The sequence below is a fragment of the Leuciscus leuciscus genome, assembly GCF_965113295.1.
Source record: "Leuciscus leuciscus genome assembly, chromosome: 6".
NCBI classification, from domain to species: Eukaryota; Metazoa; Chordata; class Actinopteri; order Cypriniformes; family Leuciscidae; genus Leuciscus; species Leuciscus leuciscus.
Window position 1 is genome coordinate 36,480,821 of NC_138730.1, and position 22,416 is coordinate 36,503,236.

At 38.3% G+C, this 22,416-nt stretch overlaps 2 protein-coding genes and 1 long non-coding RNA gene across 4 annotated transcripts; 2 read left to right on the plus strand and 1 right to left on the minus strand.

The window, feature by feature from the left end:
- Positions 1–220: 220 nt before the first annotated feature.
- Positions 221–14,478, plus strand: cyp7b1 (cytochrome P450, family 7, subfamily B, polypeptide 1). The gene is made up of 6 exons (XM_082173579.1): positions 221–527; positions 7,002–7,138; positions 7,885–8,487; positions 10,091–10,297; positions 10,561–10,739; positions 12,073–14,478. The coding sequence occupies exons 1-6, from the start codon at positions 451–453 to the stop codon at positions 12,391–12,393; spliced, it is 1,524 nt and encodes a 507-aa protein (XP_082029705.1). The 5' UTR covers positions 221–450; the 3' UTR covers positions 12,394–14,478.
- slc39a6 (solute carrier family 39 member 6) lies at positions 14,348–21,754 on the minus strand. Of its 2 annotated transcripts, none has more exons than XM_082173533.1 (11): positions 21,622–21,754; positions 19,451–20,137; positions 19,074–19,218; positions 18,879–18,977; positions 17,869–18,038; positions 17,421–17,597; positions 17,163–17,250; positions 16,733–17,074; positions 16,252–16,332; positions 15,902–16,092; positions 14,348–14,877 (listed from the first exon to the last, which is right to left on the minus strand). In XM_082173533.1, the coding sequence occupies exons 2-11, from the start codon at positions 20,126–20,128 to the stop codon at positions 14,725–14,727; spliced, it is 2,124 nt and encodes a 707-aa protein (XP_082029659.1). In that variant the 5' UTR covers positions 20,129–20,137; positions 21,622–21,754; the 3' UTR covers positions 14,348–14,724. The 2 variants fall into 2 exon arrangements, with proteins under 2 accessions (XP_082029659.1, XP_082029658.1); XM_082173532.1 differs by lacking the exon at positions 21,622–21,754 and adding an exon at positions 21,381–21,551.
- LOC309501582 lies at positions 17,940–18,833 on the plus strand. The gene is made up of 2 exons (XR_014206935.1): positions 17,940–18,073; positions 18,148–18,833. It is a non-coding gene; the product is annotated as an uncharacterized lncRNA (long non-coding RNA).
- Positions 21,755–22,416: the final 662 nt, after the last annotated feature.

Here is a 22,416-nt window from a genome sequence, read left to right on the forward strand (position 1 = left end):
GTGTGTGTGTGTGTGTGTGTGTGTGTGTGTGTGTGAGAGAGAGAGAGAGAGAGAGAGAGAGCTGCAAGACTGAGTCAAATAGATTCTGTCTTGATTTTGTCTGAAAAAATATGTAAAGTATCGATAACCATGGCTCTGTGTGTTTAAAGGCTTAAATGGCCCCAGTAGCTTTGTAAAGGAAACATGCAGACTGTTGCTTAATTTTCTTTTGAGCGACCTCCACTGGGCGTGACTTTCTGAAAATCTTCAACACTCGCCGTGTTCGCGTGTTATCTCCTCATCATATGTCATATCTCTCATTGGACTCTGTTGTTTAATTTGTGCGATGATGATAAGCACTCTTTCACTTTTAAAGTGACCGTCGCAAAACCTGGACGTATTATAAATCGCGTATAGTGCTTTGTAAACCGGACCTCTCTTGTATTTTTTTCACTCAGTGGCTCTTTGATCATGTTGGATTATTTATTGACGATCTTTCTGGGCTTTATCTCCGTGCTTCTGTTTTGCGCGTTCTGTGGACGGAGGCGGTGAGTTTTCTGACTCTATTTTGCTGCTGGTTGAGAATGTAACATGTATCCGATTTTAATTCATTGTAATATAGATACATTCGTTGTTTAAATGGATCGTTGTGTTTAGTTGCGATTATGTTGCATATTTGGAGTGTGTATTTATCATTAGGCAGACTTCTTTTGATCAAAGTGACTCATATTTAATAAATCAGCACATCCCTGATTAGTCTGGACTGAAGGCAGATGAAACTGAACGTTACAATCGTCATTAATTCAAGTCAATTTGGCAAAGAAATGTCTGCTAAGACCATATGAATAATTAACTACAGGCTGGTCTCTTGTTTACTCCGTTCACCTCAGTTTGAAATTGAACCTTCCAGTAATGGGTTATGTTCTACTCATCGTCGAGAATCGGTTCTTTCGAACGATTCAAGCCGATTCAGTGATTCTATTTCGTCATCGCGTTGTTCCTGACGTGCCGATATGGCCACTGGTCGGTTGAGGTGCTGATGCAGTGCTGTTTTCTTTTATTAAAATAAAAAAGGCCACTGTTTTTAGACCTGTAGGTGTAGCATATGTACATACATTCTCTAAAATATCCCAATAAAGACATATGTTGTAGGGAGAGACATACATTTTCTTACATTGCATTTATAAAGATGTATGTATTTTTTTCCAATTCAGATTGTTGTAGTAGCCATGATTCAGTTTATAAAAACATAAAGTCGTGAAAAAAACACCTGTTTTGTGAACTGGTTTAAATGATTCATTGAAAAGACTCGACTCGAAGAACGTTTCATTCTTGAATCAGAAATTGCTATTTTGTAACCCAAACCCTGGGGTTAAACCCCCTTTTCTAATGTTAAAGAGCCCCTATTATGCTATTTTAAAGGTTCCTAACTTTGTTTAGGAGGTCTCCTACATCAGGTTTACATGCATTAAAGGTCAAAAAACACTTTAATTTCCTCATAATATACTTTGCACATCACCACATTTTGCACTTGATTCTCAAACGACTCGTCGGATGAATCAGTCTCTCTTAAAGGGGTCATATAATGCCATTTTTGTACAAGCTAATATGATTCTTTAGGGTCTAAATTAAAAGTTTGTAATATACTTAAAGGGATAGTTCACTTTGAAATTCATTTTTGGTATGTTTTAGCTTACCTCAAGGGCATACAAGATGTAGGTGTCTTTTTTTCCGCAGTAGTTTCAATTTTGATATTTTTAGGTCAAACCGTTCTTGTCTGTCAGTCATATAATGCAGGTCTATGGTCACGGTCTCAAAACACAAGCACAGAGTCCAAATTAAAACAATTCCCCGTCGTCCAAATTAAACAATTCCCCATCGTAAGTACACATTGATGGCCTAAGACACGAAACGAGCGGTTTGTGTGAGAAAACGAACAGTATTTATATCGTTTTTACCTCTTATACGCAGACATGTCCGAGTGATCTGATCTGACATGTACGCAGACTGGTGCATAGATATATACACTAGATGTCGCTTTAAAGACATTCGTTCCAATGAACTGCCGTAGACAAGGCGACATCTAGTGTGTATATAATATATCTATGCACCAGTCTGCGCACACGTCAGATCAGATCACTCGGACATGTCTGCGTATAAGAGGTAAAAACGATATAAATACTGTTCGAGTACAATTTACATATGTGGTTTCAAAAACCATATGCATTTACACTTGTCCAGTTTCGTCTGGAATGCGTCTCAGATCTTCTCCTGAAGTGGTTTGAGGGATCGGATTCAAATCCGTCTCAAATGCGTTTCGGAGGGCATTTAAACCTGGAATTTTCACGATCGGATAGCTATCCGCTCTGAGAAAATGCATGAAGTGGCCAGGTGTAAACAACCCCCATGACAAAAACATACGCACGAAAGCCGAAAACAAACGCTGGTTGGCCTCTCACGTCCAAATTTGACGAAGTGGTGGGGGAAGTGATGTATGCCGTAAAGCAGTCGAATTTTGTAGTTCTTTTTGTGCTCTGGTTACTACCCGAAACCCGAAGTTACATAGTGCCAGTAAAAGCGATACAGACCCTGTCAGGCTATGGCAGACGTGTCATTCAACCTATTGTAAGTCGATGTACCATCACAAGGATCTTGGAAATATATTATGAAGGTTGAAAAGTTACATAGTGTTGCTTTAAATTAAAAATTCTCATTAGTATTGTAAGGAAACACTCATTTCACCCGGTCAAAAACAGCTCTGTTTTCAGCGCTGTTTAAGTGCATGTGTCTTTAAATGATAATGAGCTTTGCTCACCCCGCCCCTCTGTTCTGTGCGTACACGTTTGTAACACAATAACCATAACGCGTTGTTCATTATAAACGTGGGATTATGAATTATATTGAGAACGTCGTACATAGAAAACATGCCGTAATGTACCCTGAGTGTAAACCTTAGCCGCATTCATCATGAAGCGTGCTAGCGATTTGCAAAGATTAATATAAAGATTAATATAAAGGTTAATAAAACGTTACGCTCACTTCTTCTTCTGGAGGTGCAGCAGGAACACGAATAGTTGGTACCGATCCTTTTTTCAGGAGCAGCTTCTTAGCAAAACCAGCTTTATACTGACCCTTGCTTATAAAGCAGTCTGGTGTGTGAAATGATTCGCGCAAACATGAAAGTATTGATGTTGATTGTGGGGAATATTCCCTTCGAAAACAAAACTCAGCCACTGCGTCTTCAGCGGTTCGGATTTAGGAACATCAAAATGACTGCTGTGTTCGTTATTGCACCCAAGAACAGAACACCACAATCGCTTAGACGCCATTCTGCTCATAGTCAGTGCTCCAGTATCAACAATGACCGCGCGGACTATGATTGACAGCTCGCTCACGAGCGAGGGCGGGTCTGTGTTGAAACGCTGCGGTCAATCAACAATCGTGGGAGGGGCGTCGATTTTGTGACGTCACAAAATCGAACGGCTTGATTTGAGACAGGGGAAAACATATAAGAAGATTAAAAAAAAAACACTGGATGGATTTTTATCATTTTATGATGGTTGTATACAGGCACTGGCAACACACATTTCAGTATAATCAACTTGTAAAAGTGCATGTACCATTATATGACCCCTTTAATCCCTTTCCGCATGCTCTGCTCTGATTGGCCAGACGGCCCAGTATGTAAGCTGTATAGGCCTACCGCTTACAGCGCTTGTCGGAAGCTAAACGCACATTACCATAACTGAACACCAGCGAGGCTTCCACACAGTCCTCAGTAAAGACAGTAAAGACAGTAATGATGGCGTCGATTTTACCATATCAATCCGAGCGCGAGTCTGATGATGAAACATTTGAGCAACTAGTTTTTCAACCCGAACCTCGATGTGCTACTCAGTTTGAGGTACATGAGATGTTGCAGCTGTAATTCCACACCATCAGCATTAACAAGTGTATGTTCAATTGTTCATCAACAAACCGATTTGTATATTTCTTTTTTTTTTTCTCTCCCTTTTTTTTTACATTCTCTTTATTACATTTTCTACATTGGCACAAAGAAAAACTCCAACAAAATTCACTCTGCGGATACAGTGTGCATTAATATTCTTACATATTTAAACAATTTATATTTTAACACAGGTGATGATATAAGATATATTTCCATACTACATAAAAAGGATCAGTCATCTTTTTTAAGGAAAATCTAATCTTTTCGAGTTGAAGGTGGTGCATAACATAATCAGGGCAGAGCAGTGAGGTGGATTTTTTGTTTCCAGTTGAGAGAAATCAATCTACGTGCTAAGAGTGTGACAGATCCAAGCACAATAAATTGTTTTTTAGACAGCTCCACATTGTCACTACTGACACCAAAAATAGCCATAACTGGGTCTGGATCTAGTGGTTTTCCCAAAACCTTTGACAGTAAATGAAAAACTGAAATCCAATAAATACGAATATTAGGACACTTCCAAAACATATGTCCTAGTGATGCTGGCGTTTGGACTGCATCTATCGCATAATGGGTCCACAGAAGAGAACATCCTAGAGAGCTGTTTAGACGGATGAAGTCTAAGATCTTGAATTGTATTAAACCATGTCTAATACACAAAGAAGAGTGAACCGATTCTTGTGCTTCTTCCCATTGCCAGTCTGCAGTATCTATTCCCAGGTCTTCCTGCCATTGAAACATCACATTCCAACTGTGATAATTTATTATATATATAATGGATATTCCTCCTTTGATAAATAGATTCTGTAAAAACAGTGTGTCCATCTGAGAGGTTGACGGTTCATAGGGAATGATGAAACATTATTTTGAACATAGCTGCGAGCTTGTAGAAAAAAAATAATAATGGGAGCTAGGTAGATCAAATATCTGCTGTAACTGCTGAAATGTTGGAAAGCATTTATTAATAAACATATTTTGGAAGGAACGTACCCCTTTTTTGAACCCTCCTGTATGCCAAATCTGAGCGCTCTTATATTACATGCCTAGTAATACAGCTGGAAATGAGGCAGACCCATCTCACTTTCCGGTTTAGTCCTCTGTAGATATATCTTCTTGATTCTGGGGGTCTTATTATTCAAAATAAATTGGGTAACTATCCTATCCAAATTTCAAAAAAATGACTTATTAATGTAAGCTGGGTTACACTGGAAAATAAATAAATATTTGGGCAAAATTCTCATTTTCACCATATTAATACGACCTGCTAAGGAAATAAAGAGATTGGACCACTTCTTAAAAATGTGTTGGGTATATGCGTACAGTTTCAGAATATTTTCTTTAAAAAGGGTAGAAAAACATTTAGTTATGGTGATCCCTAGATATTTAAATGAGTTTGCTAGAGAAGAAAGTGTTTCAAATTGGGCCTTGGGGTTGATTGGAAATACTGTATAACATTCTTAGAAAAGTTAATCTTGTATCCTGAGATTTTCCCAAATTGATCTAAGATTTACATAATGGTTGCCACTGATTGTAAGGGGTTGGAGATGTAAACTAACAGGTCGTCAGTGTATAATGATACTTTGTGTTCTTTTCCCCCTCTCAATTTTCCATCCTGTTTGATCCGTGGAGATCACAGATGGGAGGACTTTTTCAAGACGGGTGGCCAAAACCTTGGCCAGTATTTTGTTATCAACATCAAGAAGACTGATAGGTCCATAAGAAGGGTCTTTATCTATCTTATGTATTAAAGAAACGTTTGCCTGATAAAATGTTAGTGGTAAACAGCCTTTCTCAAGTGATTCATTAAAAACCTCTAAAAGCAATGGTTAGATTTGATCTGTAAAAGATTTATAAAACTCAGTTGTGAAACCGTCCAGACCTGGTGTCTTTGAACATTGTATATTGGATACCGCTTGGTTCATTTCATAAATAGTTAGTGGCTGTTCCAAGACATCCTTGTCTTCCGTATTCCATATAACTAATTGCGGCGCACATGCGGGAACTGTATAAACTGTATGAAACGGTGCATACATTAGCCGAGCACTAACGTGAATGACTGATGCAACATTAAAGTTTGCAAAACAAATCTTGTTCCATCCTATATCTGTACTCAGAGTAGTTAGAACGACAGACAATCTGCATTAATAGACATCATTTTAGATAATAGTGAGCCCACAACTGATTTGCAGAACTATTTAAGTAAGACAGTAATACTGTATTGTGAGTAAGCTGATTTGCCAGAAACTTACACCATATAAAACACAAAAATACGTATTTGGAACACTCTGTAGAAAACGCATACAGTCGTCAGTAAAATGACGTGTTTGAAGGCAGGATAAGTTGTTCGCGGGCGGACAATGTACAACATAGGCGGGCATTATGCAAATATATTATGTAGTGACATAGAACCGTAACGCAGTGGAATTCGAATTACAGACGACTTGTTTAGGCCATCCTGAGTCGATTCATTCTTTTGGGAGACAATAACTTTATTCCGCACTTTTGACTTTACAACTTTGCAGAATGTTTACATTCACAAACAGCTATATTACACACTGCATGAAAGGGTATATATAAACAATAATGGGGGATTTTAAAACCCTTTGAACCTGAACTCTGCGGAAAATTACTCCTTTATGGGCTGCAATGTGGCTTCTTGTTCAGTTTGTCAGTTGCAACCTCAGGAGGAAGTTTGGAGAATGAATTCCCAAAGGGCCCCTCCCCATCCTTTTCTGGTCAGCCTTGAGAAGTAGGCCATGGGAGATATACATCAGCAGTTGATCCCTGTGGTCATTCAACAGTATTCTCAGTTAATGAATCCTTGATGAATCCTTAATTCTCATCCTAATAATGGCTTTGTCATTTAAAAGAATACTAGCAGAAAAACAAACTGATAAGATTTTGTTCAGCACAATTATGCCACCGCTTTACCACAGAGACATTATCAAGAGAACAGAGTTGAAGAGTTTGTTTGACTTTGTATGTTTGTCTAAGATAGTATTTTATGTTAAATGGCAGTCTCTCAGGCATTGTTGAAAGAACTCAACTGTTACATTGTGTGTGCATGTTACAGGAAGGACGGTGAGCCCCCGCTGATTAAAGGCTGGATTCCATTCCTGGGGAAAGCACTAGAATTCAGAAAAAACTCCCTACAGTTTCTTTCACAACTACAGCAGGAACATGGAGATGTTTTCACTGTACTTATTGCAGGTATAGTTGACACACACGTTTACCTAACATTACTTATACAAATTAGGTCATATTTTCAAATGACAACGTTTTCTGATGTTAACAAAATGAAGATTTTTAGCTATTTTTTGTCATATTTTGCTAACTTTTAGTTACAGTTTTCCTTTTGCTCTTTCTCTCAGACACACTGTCATTGCGCAACACATGCTCGCACATAGTTATGGTAATAAAAAAGATATGGTCATGAAAGATGTTGTCAGAATAGCATTTGGATAGCTGGCAAATAACATGGACTTATTTAAAATAAAAATTTTTAGGTTACAGTTTTTATAAATGTGAAAGGCAAAGTGTATATTTTAGATTCTGCAATTCATCACCACTTTAGTTTGACTGTTTTTTTGTTTTGTTTTTCATTTCAGTGGACCAGTAGTTTCTCAATTTAAAGGATAGTTCACCCCAAAATGAAAATGCAGTCATGAATTACTCGCCCTCATGTCGTTCCAAACACGTAAGACCAACGTTTATCTTCGGAACTCAGATTAAAGGGGATGTCTAATGCTATTTCATGCATTCTGACTTATTTACACTGTTAAAGAGTTTACTTAAGGGTTTGGAACCAAATGAGGGTGAGTAATTAATGACAGAATTTTCATTTTTGGGTGAACTAGGTGATACATTTTTTTTTTTTTTTTTTTGCTCTGGGTAGATGTTTTCTGATCCAAATCACACGTCATGTGACATCTACCTATGTTTGTGTGTTTCTTTAGGGAGATACATAACATTCATAATGAACCCTCTCCTGTACTCGTCTGTGATCAAACACGGGAAGCAGTTGGATTTCCACAGGTTTTCAGACAGCGCAGCATCCAGGACGTTCGGTTTCCCAGCGGTACGGAGTGGCCACTTTCCTGGAATGAGTGACAGCCTCCAGAGGAGCTACACCCTGCTGCAGGGGCCTGCTCTCGACCTGCTCACGTTCAGCATGATGGGAAACCTGCAGCGGGTCCTGCGACACCGTTTTCTGCCCAGTGAAGAGTCTGGGCCTGATGGCGATTGGAAAGAAGCGGAACTATATGAGTTCTGTAAATGCGTAATGTTTCAGACCACGTTTAACACGCTATACGGACATTCGTCACATCTGCGTCTAGATCAGCTGCGAGAGGACTTTGAGAAGTTTGATGCCATTTTCCCTTTACTAATGGCCCGTGTGCCCATTGGCTTGCTGGGAAAAGCCAAAGAAATTAGAGAGAAGCTGACAAGATTTTTCTACCCTCATAAAATGGCAGAATGGAAAGCTCCATGCGAGTTCATACAGACCCGAATGGCCCTTTTCCAGCAGTATGATACTCTTCAGGACAAGGATAAAGCAGGTGACTCTCTCACATGCACACACACACAGAGAAAGTCTGAGATCCTTCTTATGGGGCCCATATATGACTGTGCCGTGTTTTGTTGATGATAAATGTCTCCCCTACAAAAGGATATTTATATAATCCCATGATGATGACATGCAGAACCCTAGTCTTCGGTTTTTGCACTGAAGTTTAATGCACCAAAAGAGATGATTGAAACACTAAATAAATGGAAAACAATTCTCACAAAAGGTGTGTTTACACAGACTTTTTGATGACTCTTTATCAGAGGCAACATAAAATATGTATCTAAAATATATATTTTATTTCAGCTTTAATATTTATTTCATTTTTAATAGTTTTCGTTTTAACTGTGTTACAGTTGAAAATGTTTCAAAACCATGGTTTGAAACAGTGGGAAGTAACGATATACACGGCAAACCACTTATTTCAAACAAAATTTCGAAAGGTTTTGAAGCTTCATGATGAAACAGTGTTTCGAAAGTGCCCATCACTACTAGAACTATCAGTGGTGTGAAAGTGGTTATCTGTGAATGCAGTTAGTTGGGGTTTTAGCATAATTTGAGCTATGGATGAAAAAAGTAGGATGTTATTGTCAGATTTTATTGCTGAGTAACAAACTGTTTTGGAGATTTCAGTGTTTCCCCATTCAAGTAGAAAGGTCTTATACTTGCATGTACAAAGAAAATCCCTTCACCTGGGGTTTTGCCAAGATGACTGCTGACTGAATTGACTTGTCTTAAAGGGATACTCCACCGAAAAAAGAAAATTCTGTCATCATATACTCACTCTCATGTTGTTTCAAACCTGTATGAATTTCTTTCTTCTGCTGAACAGAAGGGAAGATATTTAGAAGAATGTCAGTAACCAGACAGTTTTAGATACCATTGACTTCCATAGTATATTTTTTTCCTATGGAAGTCAATGGTATCTAAAACTGTCTGGTTACTGACATTCTTCTAAATATCTTCCTTTCTGTTCAGCAGAAGAAAGAAATTCATACAGTTTTGAAACAACATGAGGGTGAGTATGTGATGACAGAATTTTCATTTTTCGGTGGAGTATCCCTTTAAAGGGATAGTTCACCCAAAAATGAAAAATTCTGTTCCAAAGTTATTCCAAACTTGTATTAACTTTTTTTCTTCTTCTGCTGAACACAAAATAAGGTATTTTGAAGAATGTCGGTAACCAAATTAAGTTTATTTAACAAAGTCTGGGAGGAGCACGATCAGGTAATCCAACCAATCAGAGCAAAAGAAAGCCATCCCTTACCTCTGTCCCGCGACAGCTTCACATCTTCGCCTCGGAGCCCTCCCCGGATAGCACGTCAAATAAGCATACTTTACTATATCTGATTTCATGTACGTGTGATCTCGTGAAACAGTTGATGGGCCCCATTGACTTCCATAGAATAAAATATTTTGGGTGAACTATCCCTTTAAAGGGGCTGTTTACCACAGTTTCCTTTCAGTATGCTGGAATGCTGGAAGCAGGATGTGACTGTACAAATAAAGAATTGACACAGAGTGAAAGCTCATCATGACTGTGCTGTTTTACACACACACACACACTCATATTATCTTACTTTCTCTGTCCATAGCACATCATTTTGCCATGCTGTGGGCATCAGTGGGAAACACCATCCCAGCAGCCTTCTGGTGTCTTTACCACCTCATCACCTGCCCAGAAGCCCTTGCAGCAGTACGAGCAGAGATTGTGAATGTGGTTGGAGAAAAGAATATGCAGTTGATCTTCAAAGAGGACATCACAATTACACGACAACAGCTAGAACAAATGGTTTACCTGGGTAACAAACACATTTTTACACAGTAACCCATCACGCATAGTTATACTGTAACCTGAATGAGCATTTGGGTGTTTTGTATATATGATCGTTTTAGAGACAGCATAAAAGTTTTTGTAACCTTGCATTGTTTTCAGGAGTGAATTCAGTGGTTGTCACTTAAATTAATAACTCTTGCGTAGATAAAGAAATTAATAGTGCTATAATTTTGGAGTTACTATGCCAGCTTTCAGTGATTCAGACTGTTTATTTTTTTCTCTGTGCAGAGAGTTCAGTAAATGAGAGTTTACGTCTCTCCTCTGTATCGATGAACATCCGTGTTGTTCAGGAAGATTTCTGTTTGCGTCTGGATGCCCAGAATTCAATCAGCCTGCGGAAAGATGACATCATTGCTCTTTACCCACAAAGCACACACCTTGACCCGGAAATATATGAACAGCCTCAGGTAATGCATACTATACTTGCAGCTCTCTAGATTAGTGATTCTCAACCAAGATGACTTAAAATGTTATAAGACATAATAAATTGTAAAACTCCAGGGGGTACACATACACAGTCAAACCAAAAATTATTCAGACACCAGATATAATTTGTTATATTTTTTTACTAGTGGGTGCAAGACAGTATTGTTCATTTATGTAAATGAGGATAGCAAAATAAAGTAAACTGTGACATATTATACCCTAAAACTCTTCATACAGTGTCATACATACCAGTAAAATTTATATAACTTTTGGACCAAAAATTCAGACATTTTTTTGACCTGACCGTGTTTTGCTGAAGTGTTTTTTCTTTAATTGCTAATGCGACCTTTTTACACCACAGACTGAACAAAATTAAGCATTGCTTGGTAATTGGTTGACCTAAATTGGTATTATCTAATTGTGTAATTAAATGTAATAGCTGACAGCTATTCAACCTAATTAATTTGTGAGACAGTCTAACAGAAGGATGGCCAAAACCAGTGAAATATCAACTGATTTGATAACCCTGAGTTCTTGTCATATTTTATTACCATTTTCTAAACTATAGAGAATAAACTGTGATAATGTGAGAAATGTTGAAGGTGTCTGAATAAATTTTGGTTTGATTGTACATATACAGTAAATATATTATATTATATATATATATATATTATATAGTGATAAGGCTCAGTGTGTGTGTGAAGGAAGACGACAGGGTCGGCGTGACTGGGACTTTTTTTGGGACAGGTTTTTACTACAGCACAGAAAATTAATTGACAGTTCACACAAGCTCTTTCCGCTGCATCAGCTTTCTCTGGTTCATGTCAACTCTTCCCGCTGTCATCAGCTTTCTCTTGTCACTGTCACGCTGCGTACGAGTCCTCAGTCCTCCTCTCTCTCTCTCTCTCTCTCTCTCTCTCTCTCTCTCTCTCTCTCTCTCTCTCTCTCTCTCTCTCTCTCTCTCTCTCTCTCTCTCTCTCTCTCTCTCTCTCTCCCCCCCCCCCCCCCCCACCTACCTCCCACCTACCTCCCACCTACCTCCCACCTACCTATCCCTATATATATATATATATATATTATGGGTTAGAAATTATGAGAAAACATATTCTTAAAAATCCTTATCCTTAATTAAACAAACAACTGGAAGTCACAGGGCCTTTGAATATTGTTGTGGCCAATGAGAGTTATTGGAGTCAAAAAGGTTGAGAACCACTGCGCTAGATCCACCTAGCAGACACACATTTAAAACATATTACTCTTTATTGTTAGAAGACTCATTTACTGAGATGTCTTGTGTCTGTGGGTTTCTTGTAGCGCTTCCAATTTGGCCGTTTCGTGGAGGACGGAAAGGAGAAAACTGATTTTTATAAATGTGGCCAGAAGGTTCGGTACTATCGAATGCCTTTCGGCTCGGGAGCCACACAGTGTCCGGGACGGTTTTTTGCGATGAATGAGCTGAAGCAGTTTGTGTGTGTCACTCTACTCATGTGTGAAATGAAGTTGCTGGACAACGAGCAGGAGGCGATGCTAGACAACAGCCGTGCTGGTCTGGGCATCATGCCACCGGCCAATCAAATCACTTTCAGATTCAGAACCAGAAAACCACAAGACTGCAAGGCGGAGAGAGAGGAATGAACTAAATGAATAGAGAGGGACTGTAGTCTGTTCTTTTCATGGGTATTTTACCTTCTTTTTCCAAAGGGTTAATTCAAAGATTTTGTAAATAATGCAAGCTGCTGTATTTACACATAACACTGCCATGGAAAAATCTCACCTTTAAATTAACTAAGCACACAGTAGGCTATACAGTGCACTTTGAATCAGGGTTTGATGCACTTCCGTGAACAGCCTTCTATGTATAGGCTACTATTGCATGAAATAAGGGCAGCTTTTCAGACATCTTACCTCTCATAATTCAGTGTTATCTTGTCACTTGGTGTAAGTAACATCATAAACTCATAGAATGGCAAAGGAGTCACATTGCAGTCGACTGGATTTCATGGTCTGCTGCTCATTATCCAGACTAACCAGACTAACAGACTAAAGTGTTAAACATTAAAAGGTAAATGTTTTTGTTGTTTTACTTTAAATAAAAGGATTAATCGAGTCATGAAATGTATGATTGTGGAATAAACAACTTGCCATTCAAAAGTTTGGGGTTGGTGAGATTTTTAAAACATTTCTTATGCTCACCAAGGCTGCATTTTTTTTTTTTTTTCAAAAGTGAAATATTATTGTTTTCTATTTAAATGCATTTTAAAATGTAAAGAATTTTCAGCATCATTACATCTTTCTTCAGTGTCACATGATCCTTCCGAAATAATTCGAATATGCTGATTTGCTGCTCCAGAAACATTTGAGCTGCTAAATATTTTTGTGGAAACCACAATAAATGTTTTCAGGATTCAGCATTTATTTGAAATAGAAATCTTTTGTAACATTACGAATGCCTTTACGGTCACTTTTGATGTAATTTTTTTTATAAAATCTTACTGACCCCATACATTTGAATGATAATGTACACAAGTTTTTTATTTTATTTATCAGTATTTGTATCCCTCTGCTCCACTACCCCGTCTCTCCTCACACTCGCCTGGTTCCTATCCTATCCAGAGATATACGGAGTTAGGGACAGGACAGAACGCGAAATACACATAGCCTACTCTTTTACTCTATTCAGCTGGGTTCGTCAACCATGACTCCTTCCAGGACAGCCAGGAATCTTGGAGTTGTGATTGATCAGCTAAGCTTCATAGACCATATTATTACAACGGCCCGGTCCTGCAGATTTGCTTTATACAACATCAGGAAGATCAGACCCTTCCTGTCAGACCAGGCCACACAACTCCGTGTCCAAGCTCTTGTTCTATCCAGACTGGACTATTGTAATGGTCTCTTAGCAGGCCTTCCGGCTACTACTACTACAAAGCCTTTGCAACTGATCCAGAATGCAGCAGGGAAGGTGGTCTTCAACGAGAAGAAAGCCCACGTCACACCTCTCTTCATCAGTTTGCACTGGCTGCGAATAGCCGCTCGCATCAAATTCAAGGCACTGATGTTTGCCTATAAGATAACCACTGGGTCTACACCAATATACCTAAACTCGCTAGTTCAGACTTGTACGCCCTCCAGAAGCTTGCGTTCTGCAAGTGAACGACGCCTCGTGGTGCCATCACAAAGAGCCACAAAATCACTCTCGTGGACCTTTTCCTGCTGGTGGAATGACCTGCCTATCTCAATTCGTGCAGCTGTCTAAAGACGCATCTTTTTCGCCAGCACCTGGCCAATTAATACTAGCACTTGCCTATTCTATATTTATATCTATACTGTTGCCCTCTTGCTGGTCTGATTGCTTCTATTGTTCTCCTCAGTTGCAAGTCGATTTGGATAAAAGCATCTGCTAAATGATTAAATGTAAATGTAAATCTAATCATTTGTAAGTGTGAACATGTGAAATATAGTCTCATCCATAGGAATGGTTTCTCAGTAACCCAACCCAATAATATCAATAGATTCTATAAACTCTAATGATACACACATTAAGATCAAATTAATTTTAGACAAAAACTATAGAAATCAGACAAAGGCATCATGGGACACTTAATACTTTACTGGAATGTTAGAGAGACAGCATGTGCAAAATGAACAATGTAACTTGCTTCAACAGCTACTGAACAACACTGTGTAACAAACAAATAAAAAAAATCTCCACATTCTCAATGTGGCTCAAGTTTCTCTTTTATACTGAAATTGTAACAGTCAACATTTATATTTTTTTCTCCCACAAGCAACAAAGATGACAATTATTCTTGCATATTAAGATGCCACTTTTCCACAGACTAAATTAGTATCTCAGGCATGTCAACAGGTAGACCCCAGGTGAGCAAGATTGAGGGTCATCAGTCAAAGAGCAATGTTGGCAGATGTTTTTGTGGAGTGACATTCTTTAGATTATTATTGCATAGGTCAGAAGCCAAAGTCAAGTTGTATCTTGTGCTCAAAAACAGCGATGACAAGCATGATGCCAAAGCCCAGGAGTATCCCAGCATTCTGCAGGAGGAAGAAGCCATAGTGACTGAAGCCTGCTTCACTAGCATCATTGTGTAACATCTCAGGTACCTACAAAACACACACAGAAAAAGAACAATTTTAGAGATTATCAGTTTCAGTTAGATAAACACAATCACAAAGCATATGGGGGAAATAACCATGATTTTATCCGCACTGAAATTATTATTTTCTTTGAAATGCATATAGTTAGATAAACTGTATATGTTGAAGATACCGAGGATCAGTGTTTTTATAACTACAATAGTATTTCATTCATATTTTGAATTGGCTTTTCTTTTATGTCTGTTTCCATTTTAATATTACTTTAGGTTTAATTTATTTTTATTTGTTATAGGGTACGTTTACACGACAGCGATGCACTAAAAACAGAAAAGTTTCTCCTTTGTGTTTTGCACGTACAGACGGCAATGTTGTTAAAAAGATCCTTGTTCACACGGATCCACAAAAACGACTGAAAACACTTTCATGCCAGGCCAGTAGTTGGCGAGGTCACTTTTAAAGAAACACTTTGTGCCTATAGACCTTATTCTCCAGAGAAACAAGCACGAAACCATCTTTAAAATTTTGTCTTTGAACTTCTGTTTTTGCGGTAGACAAGTATATTTCTATGATTTCATTGTCAAAGCGTAATTAGTTTCTGTAGTTAACAGAAGTTATCATGAGCAATGAGAATTGATTCGCACTCAGAATTAAGCGTTTATTTATTTTACACAAGTGGAAAAATACACAAACGTTTTGGCTCCCATATATCATATCTCCACCCACTATTTAAACAACTACTTTAATATTGACGTCGCTGTCTATCAGCAAGTTAAATCGATGTTAAATATTAAACATGTTTAAAATCACAAAGCATCAACTTACAATAATAATTTCTCAACAATTAACCATTTACAATATAATCTTTCCAGACACATTAACCAATATTTTGTTATTTCAGCTTTATTTCAATTAACAAAAAAGTTTTTCTTTTTACTTAATGATAACCCTGCTGAGGATGTAGTATTTCTAGTAGACAGCCTTTTGAATCTGCCCTCCTCAATCACAGCATTTCTTTTTCTGAGTTACTCACCATATCCACGAGAGCGACGTACATGAATAACCCAGCTGTGAGAGCAAAGATCCACATGGCAACATTCTCGGCATAATGTCCGATCAGAATGCCTGTGATCATGCCCAAATATCCCATCAGGGCCGACAACAGATTGTATAAAATGGCCTGTCGTACTGACATACCCGCCTTCAGCAAGACTGCAAAATCTCCTGCAAGAAGATAAGACAGGGGAGTGAGAACAGAAAAAAAACATTTCATAGTGATGCAATAGACAACAACCTTATTTCCAGTTCCTTCCTTATTCTGATTTCTGACACATTTCTAATGTCAAAAAAGCTGCTAGCATGATGACAGAAACAATGTCTTACCCAGCTCGTGAGGAAGCTCGTGGCAGAACACAGCAACTGAGGTACTAAGACCGCTGGACAAACCTTCAGTGAATGCTGCCCCTGAAATACAAAATGGCACATAATCTGTAAATGCTGTTCCTAAAACACGGATGCTAAAAGCCTTAGTATGCAATGTTGATCACAAAAGAAAAAATATTATATGCACTGTAACATACATTCATATTTATGGATCTCTATATCAAACACACATACATTATGAAGGCCTGTTTGCTAGGTGATTTGCTAAATTATGCAAAAACAGATGGTTTCAAAATTGCAACAAGTTTATCCCAAGACTGTCTAATAGAGACTGTAGTATGCATAAACTTTTGTACACTTTTATTGTAAGTCCAAGGTTTAATTTGTTATGTGTGTGTGTGTGTGTGTGTGTGTGTGTGTGTGTGTGTGTGTGTGTGTGTGTGTGTGTGTGTGTGTGTGTGTGTGTGTGTGTAAAACTTACCTATGGCAAGACCGTCACTGAAGTTGTGAAGTCCGTCTCCCATGATGACCATCCAGGCGAGTGTGGCCACGCCGGCCTGCTGGAAGTGCTGTAGCGAATAAGAGTGTGTGTGTCTGTGTGAGTGTGTGTGTGGGTGGTGGTTCTGGGAGTGGTGGTGATGCAGTATGTGGTGGTAGTCATGGTGATGATGATGCTGCTCATCTGACTGGCCAACAGTGTCATGGAAGTGGGAGTGGCATTTGTTCTCACAGTCCAAGTCGGAGTAGAGCTCCGCCCCCAACATCACCTCTTCTTCCTCTGCCACGCCACGACCACATGCACTTCCACCATTCGTTTCAACAGCTGATGTTATAGAAATACCATGTAAGAGTTTCATTTTGACCTCATAAACATTAACAAGCATCAAAAAGAGTTGCATAAAGTTACATACAATCAAGTGTTTTGACATCATTGTCTTGTAATGACGGCATTTTCTCAGATTCCAAAACTTCTGTGGTGAGATCAACCCTCTTCTGCACCTACAAACAGAGATAATACTCAGGGAACAACTCCATGCAACATCCATGTTATGTTACAATGTTCAGGGAATTAATACTATGACTTTTAGCAGAATGGCAAAAAAAAATGTGTAGCACATGACTTATGAGATCTTAACCTTTTATTTTGTGTGTTTGTACATTTTGCTGACCTTCTGTTTTTTGTCTTTATACATTTTGCCGAGGGTCAGGAAGTGTTCAATGAGAAACATGATGTAGACTCCACTCAAAGCCGTGAGCCCTGTCCACACAGGCCGAAGGGTATCCTCTTCCATCTCTTCACCATGGTGATGGTGCTCCGAGTGGCTATGCTGGTGATGACCCAGAGACTGACAGACACCAATCAGAAGTCAATGAGAAATCTCACAAAATATAGAAAAACTGTGTTTACAGTTTCAAATAAATGCAGTCTTGTAGTGAAGTGAGCATAAATTACTTATTTTAAGAATATTACAAAATCTTACGGACCCTAAACTTTTAAGTGGTAGTGTACGTGGCAGTGTATTTGTAAATATGTAGTATCAGTATCAAGTAAAACCTAAAAGTACTAAATTCAAATGCCAGTTTGTGTCTTGATGACAGTATTTGTCTTTGTCTTACATGTGGAATGAGGTGAAGGAAAGCATCTCCGCTGAGAGTTCCCACTGCAAGGGCCACCAGGAAGCTCAGCAGGAAGTTGAAGCAAACTCTGTTCATGAGTGGGATCAAAACCACACCAACTAATGCCAGTAAACTGATCAAAGTGATGGAGAGAAACCCTCCTACCCATGCTGTAACACAAACATACACACTTATTAGAAGTATGGTTTTTTTTGGTTCTGTTTTTCCTCTGATTTTACATTTAGATTACTTCTGCCACCATCTAAAGCTCACTTAAAGTCCAACTTTATAAACACTAATAATTTAACAACACTAGCAAATCTCATAATTAATTATGTTGTGAATTTATTTGCAATATTTAATACTAATTAATTGTATTTTTTTGTGTTTAGTTTTTTTAATTTATTTAGTCAAATAGTAAATAGAATTTTAATATGGGCCATGTATAGGTTATCAACCACAAAATGAAAATGATCAGCTTATCACTCCCAAGTTTATGTATTATAAACCAAAAGGACCTCCACAGATACAGGTGAAACTCGAAAAATTTGAATATCGTGCAAAAGTTATAATTTTTATGATTATGGCTTACAGCTTATGAAAACCCCAAATTCTAAATCTCAGAAAATTAGAATATTACATGAAATCAATAAAAAAAATATTTTATACTTATATTAATATATAAAAATTCAGATTTTAAATACAGAAATGTCAGCCCTCTGAAAAGTATAATCATGCATATGTATGTATATAGTTATATATACTAAATATATTAGTTTCACCTTTTAATTTGAATTACTGAAATACACAAACTTTTGCACGATATTCTAATTTTTCGAGTTTCACCTGTATAACGCAATGGTTTCATTGGTTGAACTTACTTTCTCAGGAGGCTGGCCGTTTATCTAATGTAACATGTCATTTGTATAAATGGACCATAACAAATATAATGAACATGCAACTTAGCCTTGTTATATCTATATCTAGAAACCATAAGTAACAATACTTACCAATGCTAATTGAAGTATTCCTTGGGCTTCTGCCATCGGTGTGATTTTGCAAATGATGGTGATGATGATGATGGTGGTGGTTGTGATGATGGGAATGATCTGGCAGGGGGAGGGAGCGAATTGTTAAACAGATTCTGCAAATCAACTGTGACTCAGAAATACAACTGTATGTAAATTACAGGCACAAAAGCTCACCTGGATGGTCGTCCTTGTGCACGAGGCAAGACTTGGAATCAATCTGCATGAGAAGGGCAGGGCACAGGTAACTGAAGTCCTTGACAGAGAGACCCATTTCCTTTGTCATGCCATGTGACTGCAGGATTGTGGAGGCATTTTGACACTGAAAGAGAAAAGGCAGGACTTATGTGAGTGGGATATGTCAGGGATTTTCAAGGGAGCACTAGGGGATCCATGGAAAAGTTTAGAGAAAAACAGTGTAAAAAATTAAATAAATAAAAAAGGTTAAATAAAAATATTGATTAAAATAAAATTCAATAAATACAATTTAAAATACACAGATTAAAATATATAATAAAAAATTAAGCAAGTAAATAATGTAACTGTTTGTGTACCTCTAGACTGGTATGGCTGTGTCCATGCTCATGGTCATCATGCACATGGGTGGCCGTGTCCTCAGGATGGTGGGTGTGGTTAGAGTGTGTTAAATTGGGCTGGGCGTGGTTATAGGAGTCGTGGTCTTGCGTTAAATCATAGTCAGCGCTACGATTCGTCCGCCGTGATTTTGTGACGTAGGACGGCGTAGTCAAATGTGTGGTCGGTTCCTGATTCATCTTCATGTAGAGATTGTGGTGAGCATCTGACTGGCTTTTCTTCCCAGAGGCAGGATCAGGCTGCACTTTTGGGATGGGGTCAGTCTTCTCCACAATATGATCAATACCCCCCTTCTTGGTGACAGGATGTGTGTGTGTGGTGAGTTTGTCCACATGAGCGTGCTCGTGAGCATGCGAGTGTGTATGATTATGTTCGTTTTCACGATGATGCACCATCACTTTCTGGATGCGGTCTAGCCCCACCCCCTTTAGTAGGTTGAACAGGCCTTCTAAGGAGATACTCCCGTTCTGGCCATACTTGTCAAACAGAGCATGTAGGTGGCGCTGCTGTGCCTGTTCTGCTACTCGACCATCAGTCTCAATGGGCATAGATGTGCAGTCTGAACCTGCACCCACTAAACACACCCACAGTAATGTCAGTGACACCACTGGAAAGAGGCGTGGGCACCAGTCAATCATACTGGCATCCTAAAACGGAAAAATAATCTGGTTATTGTCACAATGCTGTAACATTACAATTCTGAAACAGAGAATGAAAACAATATATTCTACCTAGGCTATATTCTTACCTTCCATTTACAGTGTAAATGACTAAAAAGACAAATTTTAAGGACCAAAAAACAAGTAGTTAAAAAAAATTCATTTTTGAACTGCAATTAATTGAAAACAAATTCAATAGATTTCCAAAATAATGAATCTCACTCACTAAGCATGCACAAACAAATCATGAGTCGTCAATAACATCTGTACCAAAATGTATTCTACATTTACAGGAAAAATATAGAAACAACTGATATCACACATATACAAAACCCACACTTTGGGTGGCCATGTAAACGTGTTAAGAATAATTTTACATAGATAATTTCATCTTAAATGCATATTTCGTCAAAGGAAGGAGGGCTGTATAAGAAAGGTTGCATAGAAGACCCTTATATGGATATAGTTGGGCGTGTTTATGCAAATTACTAAACTTGGGTAGGCATCTTATGAAAAAACTCCAAATTCATTAACATTAGAACGAGATTAAGAACGAATTCTGAACAAAAACAAAACACGCAATTATTGATAAATGACTTTTGTTAGATACAGAAAGTCAAGACCTCTGAGGTAGAAGAGTCCAAAAACATTTTAAGGGAAAATACATACAGATTTAAAACTAGCTACAAAAACATAAAATAGGTCTCACATAAAAAACATGGTATTTGTGACTGTAATACTGTAAAGCACCGCATAAAATACGCCATAGCAAACGGCTCCATATGCTTAGTGCAAAGTGCATATGCATAGTGTTCCATATGTGACTACATATGCATAGTGTTCACCTGTAAGACCTCTAAGAAAAAGTAACACATAAGAATCTGGTGAATTTTGCACTAATGCATTTCATCCCTGTTTTTTCTGTATCTAAACAGGCATCACTAACACCTGTTTCCCACACTGCGACAACAATAATAATAACAATGTCAATGGTTTTGACAATAACAATGGCGTTTCTTTACTGGATTGCATTTCGTTTATATTTTCAGATCTATGAAACCACTAAGTTATGTATAAAATTTAGCAGAAATAACACTGATGTGGAAGAACAACAGGCGTCACGCGGCCTAGTTGGTACTTTCCTGCAACGTGCACAACGAATTTCTCCCGTCCTAACTGTATTTTTCACGCGTAACGCACTGACCATACATCAACACTATTTACTGCTTACCGGGAGTCCACACGTGCACCACGCTCGAATGTAAGCGCGTTCTAGACGGCGATTCTGCACACAACACCACGAGCACCTCAAGCAGACCGTGTGCAAAAAAAACGTCATCGTAAAACCGGAAACAGAGCGAGTATCTTTTGTTTCAAGAGGGGAGCGCGCGGCGTGGCCACATCTCTTCCCTGCCATTCCCGATCTAACGGCGAGTCGGCGAATAACAATACAAAACAAACAGCAGTCTTACCGATTTGATGTAATTGTAGACCTCTTTATGCGGAAAAAAACGGGAAGCTCCGTGATAGAGCCTGATGTTTTTAGAGAAGAGTCAGAAGCGATGTAATTGGTTTAGGTGTAGTCACATGACCACGCTGTTGACTGATTCATCCCTAGTCATACATCCACATTCCGCACAAACATTTATGGTAAATATTTGTAAAGGGAGGGCTTAATTTTTTACTTACTTTAACCATGTGAATTATTCTGAAAACATGACCCTAGGCTACTTATGTGACATAGGGTGACCTAGACAACTAGTTTAAAATGCCACATTACAACAGCTCGCCTACATCCAGATGCAGATAAAGTTTTTACGTGTTGTACGGTACAAATGGACTCATAATGTGGCTAAACATAACCCTTTTACACACACACACACACACACACACACACACACACACACACACACACACACACACACACACACACACACACACACACACACACACACACACACACACACACACACCCAGCAACAAATCTCAAACACACAGACGTGTTTATTTAACTATAAGACATAGGCCTACAGACTAGCCCAAAAGATAAACTTTTGCATTTTTATAGTTAAAAAGGGCAACAGATGTGCTCTGTCAAGGGGTTTTCTAGGGGCACTAAGATATACTTTGAGTGATATAAATGCTTCTTTTTGTTTTTATATTATTATGTATTTTTAGGGCTGTCAAGTTTAACTGTCTTGAATATTACAGTGAAAAGCACCTATTTCGAATTAAAAATTTTAGTTACATAAATATAAGAGAAAATA

Excerpts from the sequence above, each read along its gene's own strand:
- cyp7b1 (XM_082173579.1), top strand. The coding sequence starts at position 451 with ATGTTGGATTATTTATTGACGATCTTTCTGGGCTTTATCTCCGTGCTT. Across the intron at positions 7,139-7,884 it reads TTTCACTGTACTTATTGCAG|GGAGATACATAACATTCATA; the intron begins GTATAGTTGACA and ends GTGTTTCTTTAG. Across the intron at positions 8,488-10,090 it reads TCAGGACAAGGATAAAGCAG|CACATCATTTTGCCATGCTG; the intron begins GTGACTCTCTCA and ends CTCTGTCCATAG.
- slc39a6 (XM_082173532.1), bottom strand. The coding sequence starts at position 21,488 with ATGACGTTTTTTTTGCACACGGTCTGCTTGAGGTGCTCGTGGTGTTGT. Across the intron at positions 19,219-19,450 it reads ACAGCCATACCAGTCTAGAG|TGTCAAAATGCCTCCACAAT; the intron begins GTACACAAACAG and ends TTTCTCTTTCAG. Across the intron at positions 16,333-16,732 it reads CAGTGACGGTCTTGCCATAG|GGGCAGCATTCACTGAAGGT; the intron begins GTAAGTTTTACA and ends TTTGTATTTCAG.